General features: G+C 35.9%; 1 protein-coding gene across 1 annotated transcript in view; it reads right to left on the bottom strand.

The window, feature by feature from the left end:
* oca2 (oculocutaneous albinism II) overlaps positions 1-13,642 on the bottom strand; it is a 75,688-nt gene extending 62,046 nt beyond the window's left edge. Inside the window, exons 1-2 of the mRNA XM_057842310.1 lie at positions 13,362-13,642; positions 5,716-5,943 (exon numbers count right to left, since the gene is read on the bottom strand). Coding sequence (XP_057698293.1) covers positions 5,716-5,943; positions 13,362-13,369 — 236 coding nt within the window. The 5' untranslated portion in view covers positions 13,370-13,642. The remainder of the gene's footprint in view (positions 1-5,715; positions 5,944-13,361) is intronic.
* Between the last annotated feature and the right edge of the window lie 4,795 nt (positions 13,643-18,437).

Here is an 18,437-nt window from a genome sequence, read left to right as displayed (position 1 = left end):
TTTTTTGTTTTTTTTTAATATTAAACTTTCCCAGCGTTATTTCGTTGTGTAAATGCTTTTATAATGATCATTAAAATGTGTAGACTATTTAAACATTAAGAAAACTTGTTTTTTTTTCTGCCAACTGAGAATTCGTTACAAAAGACACTTTCATTTATGCAAACAAAGGCAACACAAATGTGATCCTTTTGAATCTTCTCTCTGAGTCTGCAAAACCGCATGTTTTTTTTTTGTTTTTTTGTTTTTTTATATTAAACTTTCCCGGCGTTATTTGGTTGTGTAAATTCTTTTATAATGATCATAAAAATATGTAGACTATTTAAACATTAAGAAAACTTGCTTTTTTTTTTCTGCCAACTGAGAATTCGTGACGAAGGACACTTTTATTTATGCACACAAAGGCAACAGAAATGTGATCCTTTTGAATCTTCTCCTCTGTATGTCTGCAAAACCCAAGGTTTTTTTTTTTTTTTTTTTAATATTAAACTTTCCCAGCGTTATTTCATTGTGTAAATGCTTTTATAATGATCATTAAAATGTGTAAACTATTTAAACATTAAGAAAACTTGTTTTTTTTTCTGCCAACTGAGAATTCGTTACAAAAGACACTTTCATTTATGCAAACAAAGGCAACACAAATGTGATCCTTTTGAATCTTCTCTCTGAGTCTGCAAAACCGCAAGTTTTTTTTTTGTTTTTTTGTTTTTTTATATTAAACTTTCCCGGCGTTATTTGGTTGTGTAAATTCTTTTATAATGATCATAAAAATATGTAGACTATTTAAACATTAAGAAAACTTGCTTTTTTTTTTCTGCCAACTGAGAATTCGTGACGAAGGACACTTTTATTTATGCACACAAAGGCAACAGAAATGTGATCCTTTTGAATCTTCTCCTCTGTATGTCTGCAAAACCCAAGGTTTTTTTTTTTTTTTTTTTAATATTAAACTTTCCCAGCGTTATTTCATTGTGTAAATGCTTTTATAATGATCATTAAAATGTGTAGACTATTTAAACATTAAGAAAACTTGTTTTTTTTTCTGCCAACTGAGAATTCGTTACAAAAGACACTTTCATTTATGCAAACAAAGGCAACACAAATGTGATCCTTTTGAATCTTCTCTCTGAGTCTGCAAAACCGCATGTTTTTTTTTTTTTTTTTTTTTTTATATTAAACTTTCCCGGCGTTATTTGGTTGTGTAAATTCTTTTATAATGATCATAAAAATATGTAGACTATTTAAACATTAAGAAAACTTGCTTTTTTTTTTTCTGCCAACTGAGAATTCGTGACGAAGGACACTTTTATTTATGCACACAAAGGCAACAGAAATGTGATCCTTTTGAATCTTCTCCTCTGTATGTCTGCAAAACCCAAGTTTTTTTTTTTTTTTATATTAAACTTTCCCGGCGTTATTTGGTTGTGTAAATGCTTTTATAATGATCATAAAAATATGGAGACTATTTAAACATTAAGAAAACCTGAGTTTTTTCTGGCAACTCGAAGAAATTAAAATAAATTGCTGCCGCTGCGTTTTTTTTCCGCGTCACTCCCAAAAAAAAAAAAAAAAAAAAAAAAAAAAAATCTGTTTTTTCGGGCTGGGCCTGCAAATCTAGTTAATTGATCATTAAAATTTAGTTGATGTTTGCAACTGAACTGATCCCTGGATTGATATTGAGATAAAGATGCTGCTGCACTACAATATTTTCTTTGTCGTTTTCTTTAATATTTACTTGAATATTTTTATTGATGGGTCGTTGTGACCAAAATACAGTGACTGTTATTACTGATTTTGCACAGGAGTTCAGATGTTGCATTGTGTGGAAAGGCTGCTACTGTGTGTAAAAAAAAAATAAGAGAAAGCCCTGGTCTCATTCAAAGCACTAATTAAATGCTGCGATCTGTTTTTTTTTTTTTTTTTAATATATACTGTATATCTGAAAGTATTTTCATTTGACTTGAACCAGGAGTGACACAAGAGCCAATAAAAAGTTGTTTAATGTCTGACCTCTTGTGTTGCCTCATGATTCACGAAAAATATGCTTTGCTTTAGAATTTTAATGCATCCCAGGCTTTAATGCATCGCGATGCATTGCCGAATTGAACCGAATCGAATCGTGACCCTCCGAATCGTAATCAAATCGAATCGTGAGGGCAGTGCCGATGCACACCTGTACCCCCAGATCCAGTTCAACTTAGCAACATAAGAATTGGTAGACCCATTGATTACGACTAGAGCCACAAAAAAGTCTCAGGAAGCCACGTTGAAAACACAGGAAGTCCGCCATTTTGTTTGGAATTTGCCACAATCAAACTAAATTATATTGTTCAGGTGTTGCCTTTATTCAATTTTGAAAAATTCTGCCCTCAAATAGTTCAATTTATTAACAACAAATTTGGTAAAACCGTCCATCATGAGTATCCGTTCAAAAATGCCTCAAGAATCCATGTTGAAAATGCCAGAGGAAGTTTACGGTGATAGATGTATAATCCATTTTTACTGGTAGAGTGGCAGCGATGATTCGCTTATGGGTGAACTTTGACCGCCACTGAGCGGGTGTCACATCTGTGCCAGCCCGCTGCCAGATGCTCTCGCACCCCGAGAACACCAGCACATCATTAAGGTGGCTTTTTTTATCAACATGCTGCTACATTCGGACACCCGCGAGGAAGTGCAGCTGGGGCTCCAACACGAACACACATTTTCGTGCACTTTTTTTTTTCTGCATCAGTTCGTGTAGATTTTAAAATGGGAAACTACGAAAATCATTGGATAAAACTCATCAGTTGAGACAAGACAAAATTTTTGACAAAAATAGACAATCTGTAAATGTGACCACTTATTTATCTATTACATAATTTATAACATTTTGACTTAAAAAATAGGGGGGAAAACAGTAAATATTTTTTTATTCTTTTAGTTTTAAAATGTTTCTTAAAGTTTCTGAAAAAAATGCAAAATTATAATCGTCCCCTTTTTCAACAGTTTTTACCTTACTTTAAAAAAACTGCAAAAAATATAGTATATACTATATTTATTTTTTTTATCATACAGGTAGTCCCCGGGTTACGAACGAGTTCCGTTCCTTTGCTGGCGACATAACTGTCGGAATTAACCCTTTAAGTACCCCTTAAATCTCAAAATAACTATCCAAAAAGTCCAAAGTATTGTATTTCGTTTTACTATGGAGGATACACTGCCCTCTGGTGGCAGCAGGGCCGGCCCAGCCTATACGCAGACTATGCAGCTGCTTAGGGCCCCTGACCACTAGGGGGCCCCCCAATCTGGCAATTGTTTAATGTATATTCTATTTTGTTTACTACAGTTTGCTTTATTTGACTTTTGTGAGTTTTGATACTTGATTACAAACTTAAAAAAATATAAGTTCTTCCTTAACTTCTTTCTTTCCTCTTTTAGAAAAAGGTTTGGTGCTATCTACTGTAAGTACTGACAATCATTTGGGGTGAGAAGTTTGAAGTATGCAGTGCAACACAATCTGATTAATATACAAAAATATGGGCCCCTTTGCATTACTTTGCTTAGGGCCCCCAAATGGCCTGGGCCGGCCCTGGGTGGCAGCATTAGGTCTGGCTGGACTGTCGCCTTGTATTACTGAGAAGCAGACTCAGACGTCTGACATGGATGCCTGCGGTCTGGTTTGGCCCACATCTGGCTGTAAGTTGTTTCAGCTAATATATGTTTGTGTGAGCTACAGCTTGTGGAGTTATGTGTGAGCGATTTGCTATGAGAATTTTAAATACGGTAGCATTTGTAGCATTTAAGCTAGCAGACTTTTGTCAGGTAAATTAGGCTAATTTAATCAACTAAATTTATATATTGATCAGACTAGATGGACATTTGAACAACAATTGTTTTGTGTCAAGTGTTTCATTGTTAAAATGTGTGTCGTTTTCAACATAAATGTACATATGTGCATTGTAGCTTTACAAATTTTCAAACGTGAAAGAAGCAAAATGCTTCAAAAAGCATAATTCTACCTGTATTGTGATTTTTGAATTTTGTTTTTAATTAACTCATTGACTGCCATTGACAGCGAAAGATGTCCCATCCATTTGAACTGGGGAGGGCTGGTATTTAGTCACTTGTGCAAGTGCTCCTACTTGAAAAGATTAGAGAGGCCTGTAGTTGTCAACATGGGTAAACCTCAATTATGAGAGACAGAATGTGGGAAAAAAAGCCAGAAAATCACATTGTTTGATTATTAAAGAATTTATTTGCAAATCATGGTGGAAAATAAGTATTTGGTCAATACAAAAAAGTTCATCTCAATACTTTGTTATGTACCCTTTGTTGGCAATAACGGAGGCCAAACATTTTCTGTAACTCTTCACAAGCTTTTCCCACACTGTTGCTGGTATTTTGGCCCATTCCTCCATGCACATCTCCTCTAGAGCAGTGATGTTTTGTCGTTGGGCAACACGGACTTTCAACTCCCTCCGCAGATTTTCTATGGGGTTGAGATCTGGAGACGGGCTAGGCCACTCCAGGACCTTGAAATGCTTCTTACGAAGCCACTCCTTTGTTGCCCTGGCTGTGTGTTTGGGATCATTGTCATGCTTAAAGACCCAGCCACGTCTCATCTTCAATGCCCTTGCTGATGGAAGGAGATTTCGCTCGAAATCCCTCGATAGATGGCCCCATTCATTCTTTCCTTTACACAGATCAGTCGGCCTGGTCCCTTTGCAGAAAATCAGCCCCAAAGCATGATGTTTCCACCCCCATGCTTCACAGTGGGTATGGTGCAATTCAGTATTCTTTTTCCTCCAAACATGAGAACCTGTGTTTCTACCAAAAAGTTATTTTTTGGTTTCATCTGACCATAACACATTCTCCCGGTCCTCTTCTGGTTCATCCAAATGCTCTCTAGCGAACCGCAGAGGGGCCTGGACGTGTACTTTCTTCAGCAGGGGGACACGTCGAGCAGTGCAGGATTTGAGTCCCTGGTGGCGCATTGTGTTACTGATAGTAGCCTTTGTCATTGTGGTCCCAGCTCTCTGTAGGTCATTCACTAGCCCCCCCCCCGTGTAGTTCTGGGATTTTTGCTCACCGTTCTCGTTATCATTTTGACGCCACAGGGTGAGGAGGGAGTTGAAAGTCCGTGTTGCCCAACGACAGCCCCAAAACATCACTGCTCTAGAGGAGATCTGCATGGAGGAATGGGCCAAAATACCAGCAACAGTGTGTGAAAAGCTTGTGAAGAGTTACAGAAAACGCTTGGCCTCCATTATTGCCAACAAAGGGTACATAACAAAGTATTGAGATGAACTTTTGGTATTGACCAAATACTTATTTTCCACCATGATTTGCAAATAAATTCTTTAAAAATCAAACTATGTGATTTTCTCTTTTTTTTCCCCACATTCTGTCTCTCATGGTTGAGGTTTACCCATGTTGACAATTACAGGCCTCTCTAATATTTTCAAGTGGGAGAACTTGCACTATTAGTGGTTGACTAAATACTTATTTGCCCCACTGTGTATATATATAGATATAATTTTTTTAAACATAATTTGAAATTCTTACTTTACAGTATACTTTATATTGTGTTGATCCATTTTTATTTTTATTTTTTTATTTTTTTATTTTTTTTAAGAAAGTCCCATTGGATTGGACGTCCATCTCTGTCAATGGCAGTGAATGAGTAAACTATCTTCAAGTCTCACAAACTTCGGATTCGGAATTTTTCTGTCCTACCCATCTTCTTGTCGTACGGGCATGAATCCATCGGCGTGGATGACGCGCTGTCCCGATGGCAGGCTGGTCGACTGCTGCTGCAGCTTGTGAGTCTCGCAGCGTTCCGAGATGCCCTGCAGCAGTCGCAGCTCGCCAAAATTCCTCGCGCTTTGGTGAACCGGTGCCGAGGCCTGCGACATCTCCACGTCCAGGTTGCTTTTGTTTTCCAGGTACATGGCGGTACTGTGGCTGGACAGTGAGGAAAAAATTCAGAAATTAGAAAACATCTTCCAAGTTAATGTGCATTTTGACTTATTTTTGTCCAATTACTCTATGTTAGGCTACTTATTTATTTCCTTATTAATTTGAAAATAAGTCAATGTTTGTGTTATCTTCAAAATATACAGTGGTATGAAAGAGTATCTGAACTGTTTGGAATTTCTCACATTTCTGCATAAATCACCATCAAATGTGATCTGGTCTTTGTCAAAAACGCACAGATGAAAAAACAGTGTCTGCTGTAACTAAAACCACCCAAACATTTATAGGTTTTCATATTTTATTGAGGATAGTATGCAAACAATGACAGAAGGAGGAAAAATAGTAAGTGAACCATCACATTTAATATTTTGTGGCTGCAGATCAGTCTGGCACATCGATCAGGACTAATCTTGGCCCATTCATCTCTCCAAAACTGCTGTAGTTGAATCAGATTTCTGGGATGTCTGGCATGCATCGATATCTTTAGGTCATGCCACAGCATCTCAATGGGGTTCAAGTCTGGACTTTGACTTGGCTACTCCAGAACGTGTATTTGGTTTTTCTGAAGCCATTCTGAAGTTAATTTACTTCTGTGTTTTGGATCAGTGTCTTGTTGCAGCATCCATTCTCTTTTTAGCTTCCACTATCTGACAGACCGTCTCAGGTTTTCTGGCAAAACATCCTGATAAACATATGAGTTCATTCTTCCAATAATGATTCCAAGTTGTCCAGGCCCTGAGGTAGCAAAACAGCCCCAAATCATGATGCTCCCTCCACCATGCTTCACATGCCGAATGAGGTGTTGATGTTGGTGAGCTGTTCCATTTTTCCTCCACACATGACGTGTGTTACTCCCAAACAATTCAGCTTTGGTTTCATCAGTCCACAAAATATTTTGCCAAAACTTCTGTGGAGTGACCAAGTGCCTTTTGCGAACATTAAACAAGCAACAATGTTTTTTTAGACAGCTGTGGCTTCCTCTGTGGAGTCCTCCCATGAACACCATTCTTGGCACATATAGTTCATGTGTGCACAGAGATATTGGACTGTGCCAGGGTTCTTTTTTACCTCTCTGAGTATTCTGCGCTGAACTCTTGGCGTCATCTTTGGTGGACGGCCACTCCTTGGGAGAGAAATAATAGTACCAAAATATCATTTGTAGACAACTTCTCTGACTGCCGATTGATGAACATTCAGACTTTTAAAAGATGGTTTTGTATCCTTCGCCAGCTTTATACAAATCAACAATCCTTGATCACAGGTCTTCAGACAGCTCTTTAGACAGAGCCATGAAGCACATCAGACAATGCTTCTCATCAAGACAATTCTTACCAGGTGTGTGTTTTATAGTGGGCAAGGAAGCTTTAAACCACTCATGAGTGATTGGGCACACACCTGACTTAAAGTGTTTGGTAAAAATTGGTTTCAATTGCTCTTTAGGTCTCCTAAGGCAGAGGGTTCACTTACTTATTTTCCTCCTTCTGTCATTGTTTGCATGCTATCCTCATTAAAATATGATAACCTATAAATGTTTGGGTGGTTTTAGTTAAAGCAGACACTGTATTTTCATCTGTGTGGTTTTGACAAAGATGCGTATCACATTTGATGGTGGTTTTGTGCAGAAATGTGAGAAATTCCAAAAGGTTCAGATACTTTTTCATACCACAGTATGTTGCGTTCAGTCAACTCTGGGAGCTGCTAATTCCATACTGTATTTTTGCCTTTCTAATCCTGAAATTTCTTTCTTAACAAGAGGCGATATTTTCCCATTGAGGCGTGTCTTAACCTGAAAATTCTGTATGTAGAGACAGGTACCACTGTAGTTGAAATTGAGGTTTTGCATTTAGATTGGAGGAAAAGAGGGAAAATAAATTTTAGATGGAATTTTGCAAATCAGTGAAAAAATAAAATTTTTGAATGAAAATCAGTTTCTCATTCATGCCTTGTTTCTAGTGCTGCAACGATTAATCGATTAACTCGAGTATTCAATTTAAAAAAAATATTCAAATTAAATTTTGTTGCCTCGAGGATTCGTTTAATGTAAGTGGCGTAATGGTTTATTTTGGAAGTGTTTGCATTTAGTTTTATTGATTAGGGTGGATACACTGCCCTCTGGTCTGCCTCTCTTCACATGGCTGAATCCTAAAGCTCCCTGTTAAGACCAACGTAAGCCAAGTTTTTGTTTGAGCTAATGTTTTTTAATGCATTCATAATTTAGTTTACAGGTGTAATTAGCCATTTTTTTGTGGGAATATGTGTCAGAACAATTTTTTTAGAGCATTGTAAAAAAAACTTTAGCATTTTATCGCATTTAAACTAGTGGACTTTTTCTATGTAAGTTAGCCAATTGTTCTTTTGTTTTACATTGAGCCTCATTTTTTTAAATTTATACTGTTTGAGGCTCAGCTCAGGTATTTTAATTTTTCATGTTCCTTATCAGATTACTCGATTATTCGAACGAACTAGTCCATCGATTAATCGACTACTAAAATATTCGATAGCTGCAAGCCCTACTTGTTTCAATGTAATGCAGTTATACATGTGTAAAACATGTTGTGTTTTATTTAGGGCTGTCAAAATGATCGCGTTAACGGGCGGTAATTAATTTTTTACTTAATCACGTTAAAATATTTGATGCAATTAACGCACATGTCACGCTCAGACAGATTTAAATGACAGTACAGTGAAATGTCCACATGTTAATTGTGTTTTATGGAGTTTTGCCGCCCTCTGCTAGCGCTTGGGTGCGACTGATTTTATAGGCTTCAGCACCCATGAGCATTGTGTAAGTAATTATTGACATCAACAATGGCGGGCTACTAGTTTATTTTTTTGATTGAAATTTTTACAAATTTTATTAAAACGAAAACATTAAGAGGGGTTTTAACGTAAAATTTCTATAACTTGTACTAACATTTATCTTTTAAGGACTACAAGTCTTTCTATCCATGGACCGCTTTAACAGAATGTTAATAATGTTAATGCCATCTTGTTGATTTATTGTTATAATAAACAAATACAGTCCCTATGTACTGTATGTTGAATGTATATATCCATCTTGTGTCTTATCTTTCCATTCCAACAATAATTTACAGAAAAATATGGCATATTTTATAGATGGTTTGAATTGCGATTAATTGCGATTAATTATTCATTTTTAAGCTGTAATTAACTCGATTAAAAATTTGAATCGTTTGACAGCCCTAGTTTTATTGTGTGTTATATGTAACTGTGCCAATAGCAGTTTTTGCATTTCAGTGTTTTTAGGAGGTTTGCTCCCCGACCTTCCCAAAGAAAATCTGGCTCCATGCCGACCTTTATGTCACGGAGTTCCGGCAAGAAATTCTAGCCACTTTCATCCCTGAAAATGCCACAGAAATTTCGCCATTTTGGTAAGAAGTTGCCCCTGACACATTAAATTTCTATTTTTTGGGGTGTCGTTTTTGTTTGTTGGCAAACCGGCCAAATACGAATGAAATGGAGCATCATGGGAAAAAGGCACGACAGTCGAGTTGAGTCGGGCCGCATCACACAGTGCGTGGTGGGCTTAGTGGTAGGCGAGAAAGCAGCATAGACGTCATTTTCAGCCATCACATGACCCGCAAATACAAGGGGCAGCATTAAATCCAACACATCAGCTGAGCGGGGGCCAAGGCGGCAGGGGGTCAGTGGACCGCTTCGGCTCCGTCCGACATGTGCTCGGGAATCCAATGGGATTATTGCTCACATGAAGGCCCGTTGTTGCTCACGTGCCGTGTGATCATACGCCTCCCGAGAATGCCGTTTGACTGACCGGAGCGATGGTTTGCCGCCAGCTCCTCCCATTTGGAAGATGTCAACGAAATGGCCAGCGGTTTTGCATCTGATGCTTCCAAAGATCGCGTAAAAGCCTTGTCCAATTCATGTGACGGGCCTCGATCCGGGTGTGAATGAGTCCCTTTGTGGGGGCTTCCCACCCGCAGGCAGCACGAGCAAGACAAACTGCTTTTCTAACAATTTTACACTACTTCCCTTATTTGAATTTCCATACGAATTCACGCATAAAACATTGCAGGACTGATTTGACCCCATTTTGACATTTGTCAGCAATGAAAATGCAGCGAATTGCTAGATTTTTACCCTGAAAGTTGAAAACTGAAGTGCTTGATGATTAAAATCAGTGATTTCCGCTAACCCCAACTGACCAGGAAGTAGCGTGCTAATTAACAAATTGACTTAAAAAATATATATAATAAAAAAATACAAAGCTTGTTGAATGTCCACCCTGTCATTACAGGGTAACTGTCCCTCAAGATCTTTTTTGTTGCTGTCACATATTTTATCTTTCTTCAGCAGAGGTTGAAACCGTGGCTTAGTATACCAGTAAAAATATTTACACTTGTGTTTCGTTAATGTAATGTATGTAGTCAAACTTAACATGTCCACTCTGTCGTTGTGCAATATCAGTTGATTGAAAGCCCTATTAGAAATTCTATATATATTGGTTAAACAGTAAAATAAAATCTTGCTAGGTGTATCAGGTGCCTATTAAATGCTAACATTAACCAGAAAAATGTCCACCCTGTTGTTGTGAAATATTAATTGATTTAAAAACCTCAAAGAAATTGAAAGTATTTTTGAATTACAGCTTGCTACATGAATCAGATGCTCATAAAATGTTAGCATTAGCCAAAAAATGTCAACCCCGCTGTTGCAAAATTAAATTAAAAACTAAATATGTCTGCTAAACAGTACACTAATAGTTTGCTAGCTTACTCAAGTGTCCAATAAATGCTAACATTAGCCAATGTTGTTTGCAAAATATCAGTTGATGAAAAGACCTCACAGAAAATCGTAATATATTTTGTAAACAGTACACTTAAATCTTGCTTGCTGAATCAGGTGCTCATAAATACTAGCATTAGCCAAAAGATATGAACCCTGTAATTGCAAAATAACAATTTATGGGAAAACCTAATATAAATTCTAATCACATCATGAAATATTAGCTGATAGAAAAAAAACTCATTGAAATTCAAAATGTATATTTTAAACAGTACACTATAAGCTTCCTAGCTGTATCAGGTGCTCATAAAATGCTAGCATTAGCCCAAAACAGTCCATCCTGTTGTTGTGAAATATCAATTGATTCAAAAACCTCCAAGAAATTCAAAGTATATTTGAAATACATCTTGCTAAATGAATCAGATACTAATGAATGCTAGCATTAGCCAAAAGATGTCAACCCTGTCATTGCAAAATAATAATTTATGGGAAAACCTAATAGAAATTCTAAATACATCTGCTAAACAGTACACTAATAGGTTCCTAGCTGACTCAAGTGTCCAATCAATGCTAATATCAGCCAAAACCAATTTCCACTGTTGTTGCAAAATATCAGTTGTTGGAAAAACCTCACAGAAATGTTATATATGTTTTGTAAACAGTACACTTAAATCTTGCTAGCTGAATCAGGAGCTCATAAATACTAGCATTAGCCCAAAAATGTAACATCATGAAATATCAAATGATGGGAAAAAAACTCATTGAAATTCAAAATGTATTAGTTAAAAAATACACTACCAGCTTCTTAGCTGTATCAGGTGCTCATAAAATGCTACCATTAGCCCAAAAATGTCCACCCTGTTGTGAAATATCAATTGATTTAAAAACCTCAAAGAAATTCAAAGTATATTCGAAATACAGCTTGCTAGAAAAATCAGATTCTCATAGAATGCTAGCATTAGCCAAAAAATGTCAACCCTGTCGTTGCAAAAATAACAATTTATAGGAAAACCTAATAGAAATCCTAAATATACAGTATCTGCTAAACAGTACCCTAATAACTTCCTAGCTGACTCAGGTGTCCAATCAATGCTAACATTAGCCAAAAACAATTTCCACTGTTGTTGCGAAATATCAGTTGTTGGAAAAACCTCACAGAAATTCGAAATAAATTTTGTAAACAGTACACTTAAATCTTGCTAGCTAAATCAGGTGCTCATAAATACCAGCATTAGCCCAAACAATGTCATATCATGAAACATCAACTGATCGAAAAAACTCATTGAAATCCAAAATGTATTTGTTAAACAATACATTATCATATAGCTGTATCAGGTGCTCATATAATGCTAGCATTAGCCCAAAAAAGTCCACCCTGTTGTTGTGAATTATCAACCGATTCAAAAATCTCAAAGAAATTCAACGAATATTTGAATTACAAGCTTGCTAGATGAATCAGATTCTCATAAAATGTTAGCATTAGCCAAAACATGTCAACCCTGTCATTGCAAAATAACAATTTATGGGAAAACCTCATAAAAAATTCCAAATATACTGTATATGCTAAACAGTACCCTCATAGCTTCCTAACTGGCTCAGGTGTCCAATCAATGTTAACATTAGCCAAAAACAATTTCCACGGTTGTTGCAAAATATCACTTGTTGGAAAAACCTCACAGAAATTCGAAATATATTTTGTAAACAGTACACTTAAATCTTGCTAGCTAAATCAGGTGCTCATAAATACCACCAATTAGCCCAAACAATGTCATATCATGAAACAACAAAAGATCGAAAAAAGCTCATTGAAATTCAAAATGTATTTGGTAAACAATACATTATTAGATAGCTGTATCAGATTCTCATAAAATGTTAGCATTAGCCCAAAAATGTCAACTCTGTCATTGCAAAATAACAATTTATGGGAAAACCTCATAAAAAAATTCCAAACATATCTGCTAAACAGTACACTAATAGCTTGCTAGCTTACTCTGGTGTCCAATCAATGCTGACATTAGCCAAAAGTAATTTCCACTATAGATCAGTTGGTGGAAATACCTCACATATAATTAAAATATATTTCGTAAACAGTACACTTAAATCTTGCTAGCTGAATCAGGTGCTCCTAAATGCTAGCATTAGCCCAAAAAAAACCTCCACTCTGTTGTTATGAAATATCAATTAATTGAAAAACCTCATAGAAATTCTAAATATTTGTGCCAAACAGTACAGTAAAAAACTTTCTAGTTGAATCAGGTGCTCCTTAAATGTTAAAATTAGCTAAAAATGTCCACCCTGTCATTATGAAACATAATTGATAACCTTATAGCAATTCAAAATATATTTTTTTCAAACAGCAGACTTTCTAGCTGAATCAGGTACCCAATAAATGCCAACATCAGCAATAAAAATGTCCACTCTGTCATTACAGCATTCACTGCCATTGACGGCGATGGACATCTAATCAATTTGAACGAGGAGGGGCTGGCAGCTCCCAGTTCAAACAATCTGGACGTCTATTGGCCCCAATGGCAGCCCATAAAATGTGAACTGTAAATATCAATTTAATTGTAAAATCTACTTTCTATAAAAAGAACTTGGAAAAACTGTCAAATTTAAAGAAAAGACAAGAGTACACCTACATTGGCATTAGTTGACGGTGAGGATGATGATGATGACGAGGGTTCCCGTGAGCGACCCCCTGCAGGGACGCGAATGAAGAAGAGGGAAATATTAGGAAGGAAGGGGGAGGAGGTCAGAGGAGTTGGCGTCTCCTCTCCTGGCAAAGGAGGAGGAAGATGGACCTCGACGTCCTGCTGCAGGAGAGTTCGGCAAGGAGGAAGAGGAGGAGAAGAAGGAGGAGGCCCAATCTTCTAATAGCGGCTTAACGGCAAGACTTTCCCCCTTCCACACCTCCCTACTGCCCCTTTTTACTAGTAATCCTCACAACACTCCCTTATGACTACATTTTTTCGTTATTTTATTGTCTGCTTGTCAATGTTTGGTCACGTGACTCGAGCAGAATTAAAAGAAAGTGGAGTTCCAGTCAAAATGTAATACATAAATTACTGTAGTGTGCAAGTTATTTTTTACTCAGAAAAAATAATGGTTATAATTTTCACACATATTTCTATTTTTATTTATAATTATTCCATCCGCAGGAAAATTATTCCATCTATTTCTGTTGTGAAGATGAATATTATATTTTTATACTGTATATTATACATTTATATTTATATTATATTTTCATATATATACAGTACATATTCATTTATTGCTTGTTCATAGTGCCTCTTCTCATTTCTGTAAACATTTGAACTCTCTTCCTGAAAGATATGATAAGTAGGACATAGGAATGTATTGTTTACACTGTTGATTTTACATTGAAATGTATTGTTTACACTTTATATTTTTATATATTATAAAAATAAATAAAATATTTCTGTTTCTCTTAAGTTCAATTACTATACAATGAAATTATGTCTATATAGTTTTCTCAATTTTTTTTGTACATAAGAAAAACTTTCTTGTCTTTTCATCAATTTATGAAGTATATATGAAAAATATTGTTTACTTATTATTACTAGGGCTGTCAAACGATTAAAATTTTTAATCGAGTTAATTACAGCTTTAAAATTAATTTATCGTAATTTATCGCAATTCAAACCATCTTTAAAATATGCCATATTTTTCTGTAAATTATTGTTGGAATGGAAAGATAAGACACAAGATGGATATATACATTCGACATACGGACTGTATTTGTTTATTATAACAATAAATCAAATCAAATCAAAAAAATATAAGATGGCATTAACATTATTAACATTCTGTTAAAGCGATCCATGGATAGAAAGACTTGTAGTTCTTAAAAGAAAAATGTTAGTACAATTTATAGAAATTTTATATTAAAACCCCTCTTAATGTTTTCGTTTTAATAAAATATGTAAAATTTTCAATCAAAAAATAAACTAGGAGCCCACCATTGTTGATGTCAATAATTACTTACACAATGCTCATGGGTGCTGAAGCCTATAAAATCAGTCGCACCCAAGCGCCAGCAGAGGGCGGCAAAACTCCATCAAACACAATTAACAAGTGAGCGTTTCACTGTACCATCATTTAAATCTGTCTGAGCGGGGCATCTGCGTTAATTGCGTCAAATATTTTAACGTGATTAATTTAAAAAATTAATTAACGCCCGTTAACGCGATAATTTTGACAGCCCTAATTATTATTAATATTATTGTTATTATTTTTTGAATAATTATATTTAAATGAAGCTGTTCAATTGTCACAATCATGTTTCATCACACTGCTATTCTGTACGTTTTTTAAATTTATTTTCTATTATAAAATATTCAGTATTTCATATATTTAAAGAGGTCGGTAGTAACGATTTACATTTACCCTTACATTTACTTGAGTAACTTTTTGAGAAAAATATACTTCAGAGTATTTTCTTAACTCGATTTTTGTGTCATCTTTTTAGGCTATTATGAACATGTAATAGGTTATAGTACAGTGTAATAATAGCAGTTCATATAGATGAAGTTGTGCTGAGAAAAACAAACAAACAAAAATTATATTAAATCAGACATTGTAAGAAGTTACTCACAATGTTACTCATGACACAAGCATTCTTTTAAACAATACTTTTTTACAAGTTATACTTGAGAAAAAAATTTTAATGACTACTTTTACTAGAGTAATATTTATAAGTAACACTACTCTTACATGAGTAAAATTTTTGGCTACTCTACCCACCTCTGTTTATTTATTTTAAATGTTTTTAATATTAGACAACTTATCTATAGTTTATTTTCTCCCGTTCTTTTTGGCATCTACAATACTTTTCAACTCATATTTTGAAAAAAAAAAAAAAAGTCTTCCAGTGTCATGGCCGAGCTTTTAACACTTTAGTGAAGCAACTAAGCCAACATGACACGTTAAAAAACACACAAAGGTCAGATGGATCAGAGACAAGACTTTTGAGGGAAGTGCCCATGTGTGCTGCCTCAGATTTTAGCAGGTTAAAGCCTAAGGACATTTCAGGGTCAAAGGTCATGGGATCAGGTTCAGGGTTAGGTGCTCACTGTTATTTTTTGGACACTTTCAATAACACACATAACTTAAATACATGAAATGTAACAAAAATAATGAAAATCAGTCAAATTCTGACAATATTCACACTATTTTATCACTTATGTCTTTACAGGCGATCTATATTCAATTTATCATGATATACTATATCAATCATAAAAAAATACGAGGAAAATATGGCTACCGTAATTTTCAGACTATAAGCCGCACTTTTTTCCCCTCATTTTGAATCCAGCGGCTTATTTGTTGAGTTATTTGGGTTAATAGGTAACAATTTATTTGACAGCGGTGTCATACGACTGTCATAAATATGACATGACACTATCATGGGCATTACGGAATGCTTATGACATTTGTCATTAAGTGTCAACCGGCAAATTATGCCACCAACTTCATTTATGTCCTCTTTTTACGTCCATTCAAAAGTGAGATAATTTGCCGGATAACACTAAATGATATGTTATAAGCATTCATTAATGGTCATGAAAGTGTCATGTCATAATTGTGACTGTTTAATGACAGTCTTGTGGCGCCACTGTCAAATAAAGTGTTAGCAAATACCATAACTAGCAATTAATGAAACAACTGGAACAGTAACTGAAGAAATAATTAGTACAGAACATGTATTTTTATTGTTATTGACATCTGTAGCACTGCATTGCATGCTAGGAAGCATGTTGGACAACAACAGTGTTGACAGCAGGTGGCAGCAGATGTTGACTGCCTCCCCCAAGGGAGCAATGATGGCTAAATGAAGCTTCTTGAAGCAATGAAGCTTTGCAGCCAATTGGTTCAAAGCTTCATGGTGGTTCATTTGTTCATATGAAAGTCGTTTGATGCCCCTGTCAAGTAAAGTGTTACCAGTTAATATCTTTTGGCGTAAATATCAAATAGGACAGTAAGGACAGCTGCGGCTTATAGTCCAGTGCGGCTTATCTATGGACAAATGCTGTTTTCGTGTCAAATTTGGTGGGCGGTGGCTTATAGTCAGGTTCGCCTTATAGTCCGAAAATTACGGTATTTAGACTGAGTAAAAAAAAACAAAAAAAATCTTCGAATTCAGTATTTTGAAAAAATTTGATTGACAGTAAGTAACAAAAAACACATTCTATATATGACATATTTTTTTAATGATTATAAATTTAGTTAGATGTACAACTCAGTTTTTAATTTTGGCTTCCCTTTAGTGGGCAGAACAAGTCAGGTTCCATTTTTATTTATTCCTTATTCACGGCATTCTTGCGCAGGTCAGAAATTCACCAACTATGTAAAGTTAAGGTGCCGCTCGGAAGGTTTATAGTGGCTCTGTGACTTTACAAAATTGGTGAGTGTTCTCTTGAGAAAGACACCAAAAAGTGAGCCTGACTTTACAGCTCTCGTGGAATCACACATAAAAATGCTTTGTTTTTTTGTCTTTCTCGGTCAAAATGTTTCCCAAATCCTGGCGTAAAATCTTCATTTCATATGTCAAAAATCTGCGTGGCTCCCAGTATTATCTTTTCAATGGAAACCAGGTTGAAATTGCTTTTTGGGCAATGTGACTAACAATGACATGCAAATGTTGCACTAAATAAAAACCATTTACTTTTTATACACGTGTAATTGTATTTTACGGGGTGTCCCGTCCCTGTGTGTTGAGCTGACCCACAACTAATTAATCTAATGAATCAGCCGTGAGACAAAAATAAAAAAATCAGGCTCCCAAGATCGACGAGTGTACGCGCCCAAAATATACCTATCAAATTTCATCCTGATCTGCGCACCAATAACCGAGGAGTAGCAGTTTTATTTGTTCTCTCCAAGAACAACAAGAAATGAGAGAATTTGAGACATCCCTTCAGGGGTTTTAAATATGATGCTTGTAAAATCTGTGTGAAATGATGTTAAATTACAATTTTCATACTGATTTTGTTGATTTTGATTAGCTGAAAGCTAAATAATGAATCCATTTAGCAATCCAAGAGGACCCACTTGAGTTGCTTTTAGTTGGTCACAACAAATTAGGCGCAAAATTGGACCCGGCAGGAGAAATTAAGAACATTTCCCATTTCGGCTATTATTAGGCATGTGCACTTGTTTAAATTGTCGTTGCATTGTAGGATAATAGTTGAGGTCACATGCAAGTTAATCAATGGCTGCCATTGACGGCGCTAGACCTCCAATCCATTTTGTTTGTTCATTCGCCCCTCCATGTAAACATGGATTGGAGGTCTAGCGCTGGCTGTCAATGGCAGCCAATCAGTTCATTTCTGAAGTTTGAACTAACATTAACCCTTTACAGGGCAAGCAACTATTTTTGTTTGTTTAAAAAAAAAAACAAAAAAAACACATACACAGTGATCCCTCGACATTTTGCGCTTCAAACTTTGCACCCTCAGTCCATTGCGGACTTTTTTTTCTAATTTAAAAATAAATGAATACAGATGAGCTGCCCCGAGTCGATCGTGTAGTGTAGTGAGTGTAGTGTCACTCTCCAACCCTCCCTCTCCCTGCCCTTTGTTCGTCAGGCAGTGCACTGGAGTTGCTTATTAAAGTTAACGATGATTGACAGACGTTTGGGTTTGATCTGGCCAGAGACGTGGACTTCAAAGCGCTGCATGCGTCAATCATCGTTT

The sequence above is a fragment of the Corythoichthys intestinalis genome, chromosome 7, assembly GCF_030265065.1.
Source record: "Corythoichthys intestinalis isolate RoL2023-P3 chromosome 7, ASM3026506v1, whole genome shotgun sequence".
Classification (NCBI taxonomy): Eukaryota; Metazoa; Chordata; class Actinopteri; order Syngnathiformes; family Syngnathidae; genus Corythoichthys; species Corythoichthys intestinalis.
Note: the sequence above shows the minus strand (reverse complement) of the source record. Positions and strands in the feature narration are given on the sequence as shown.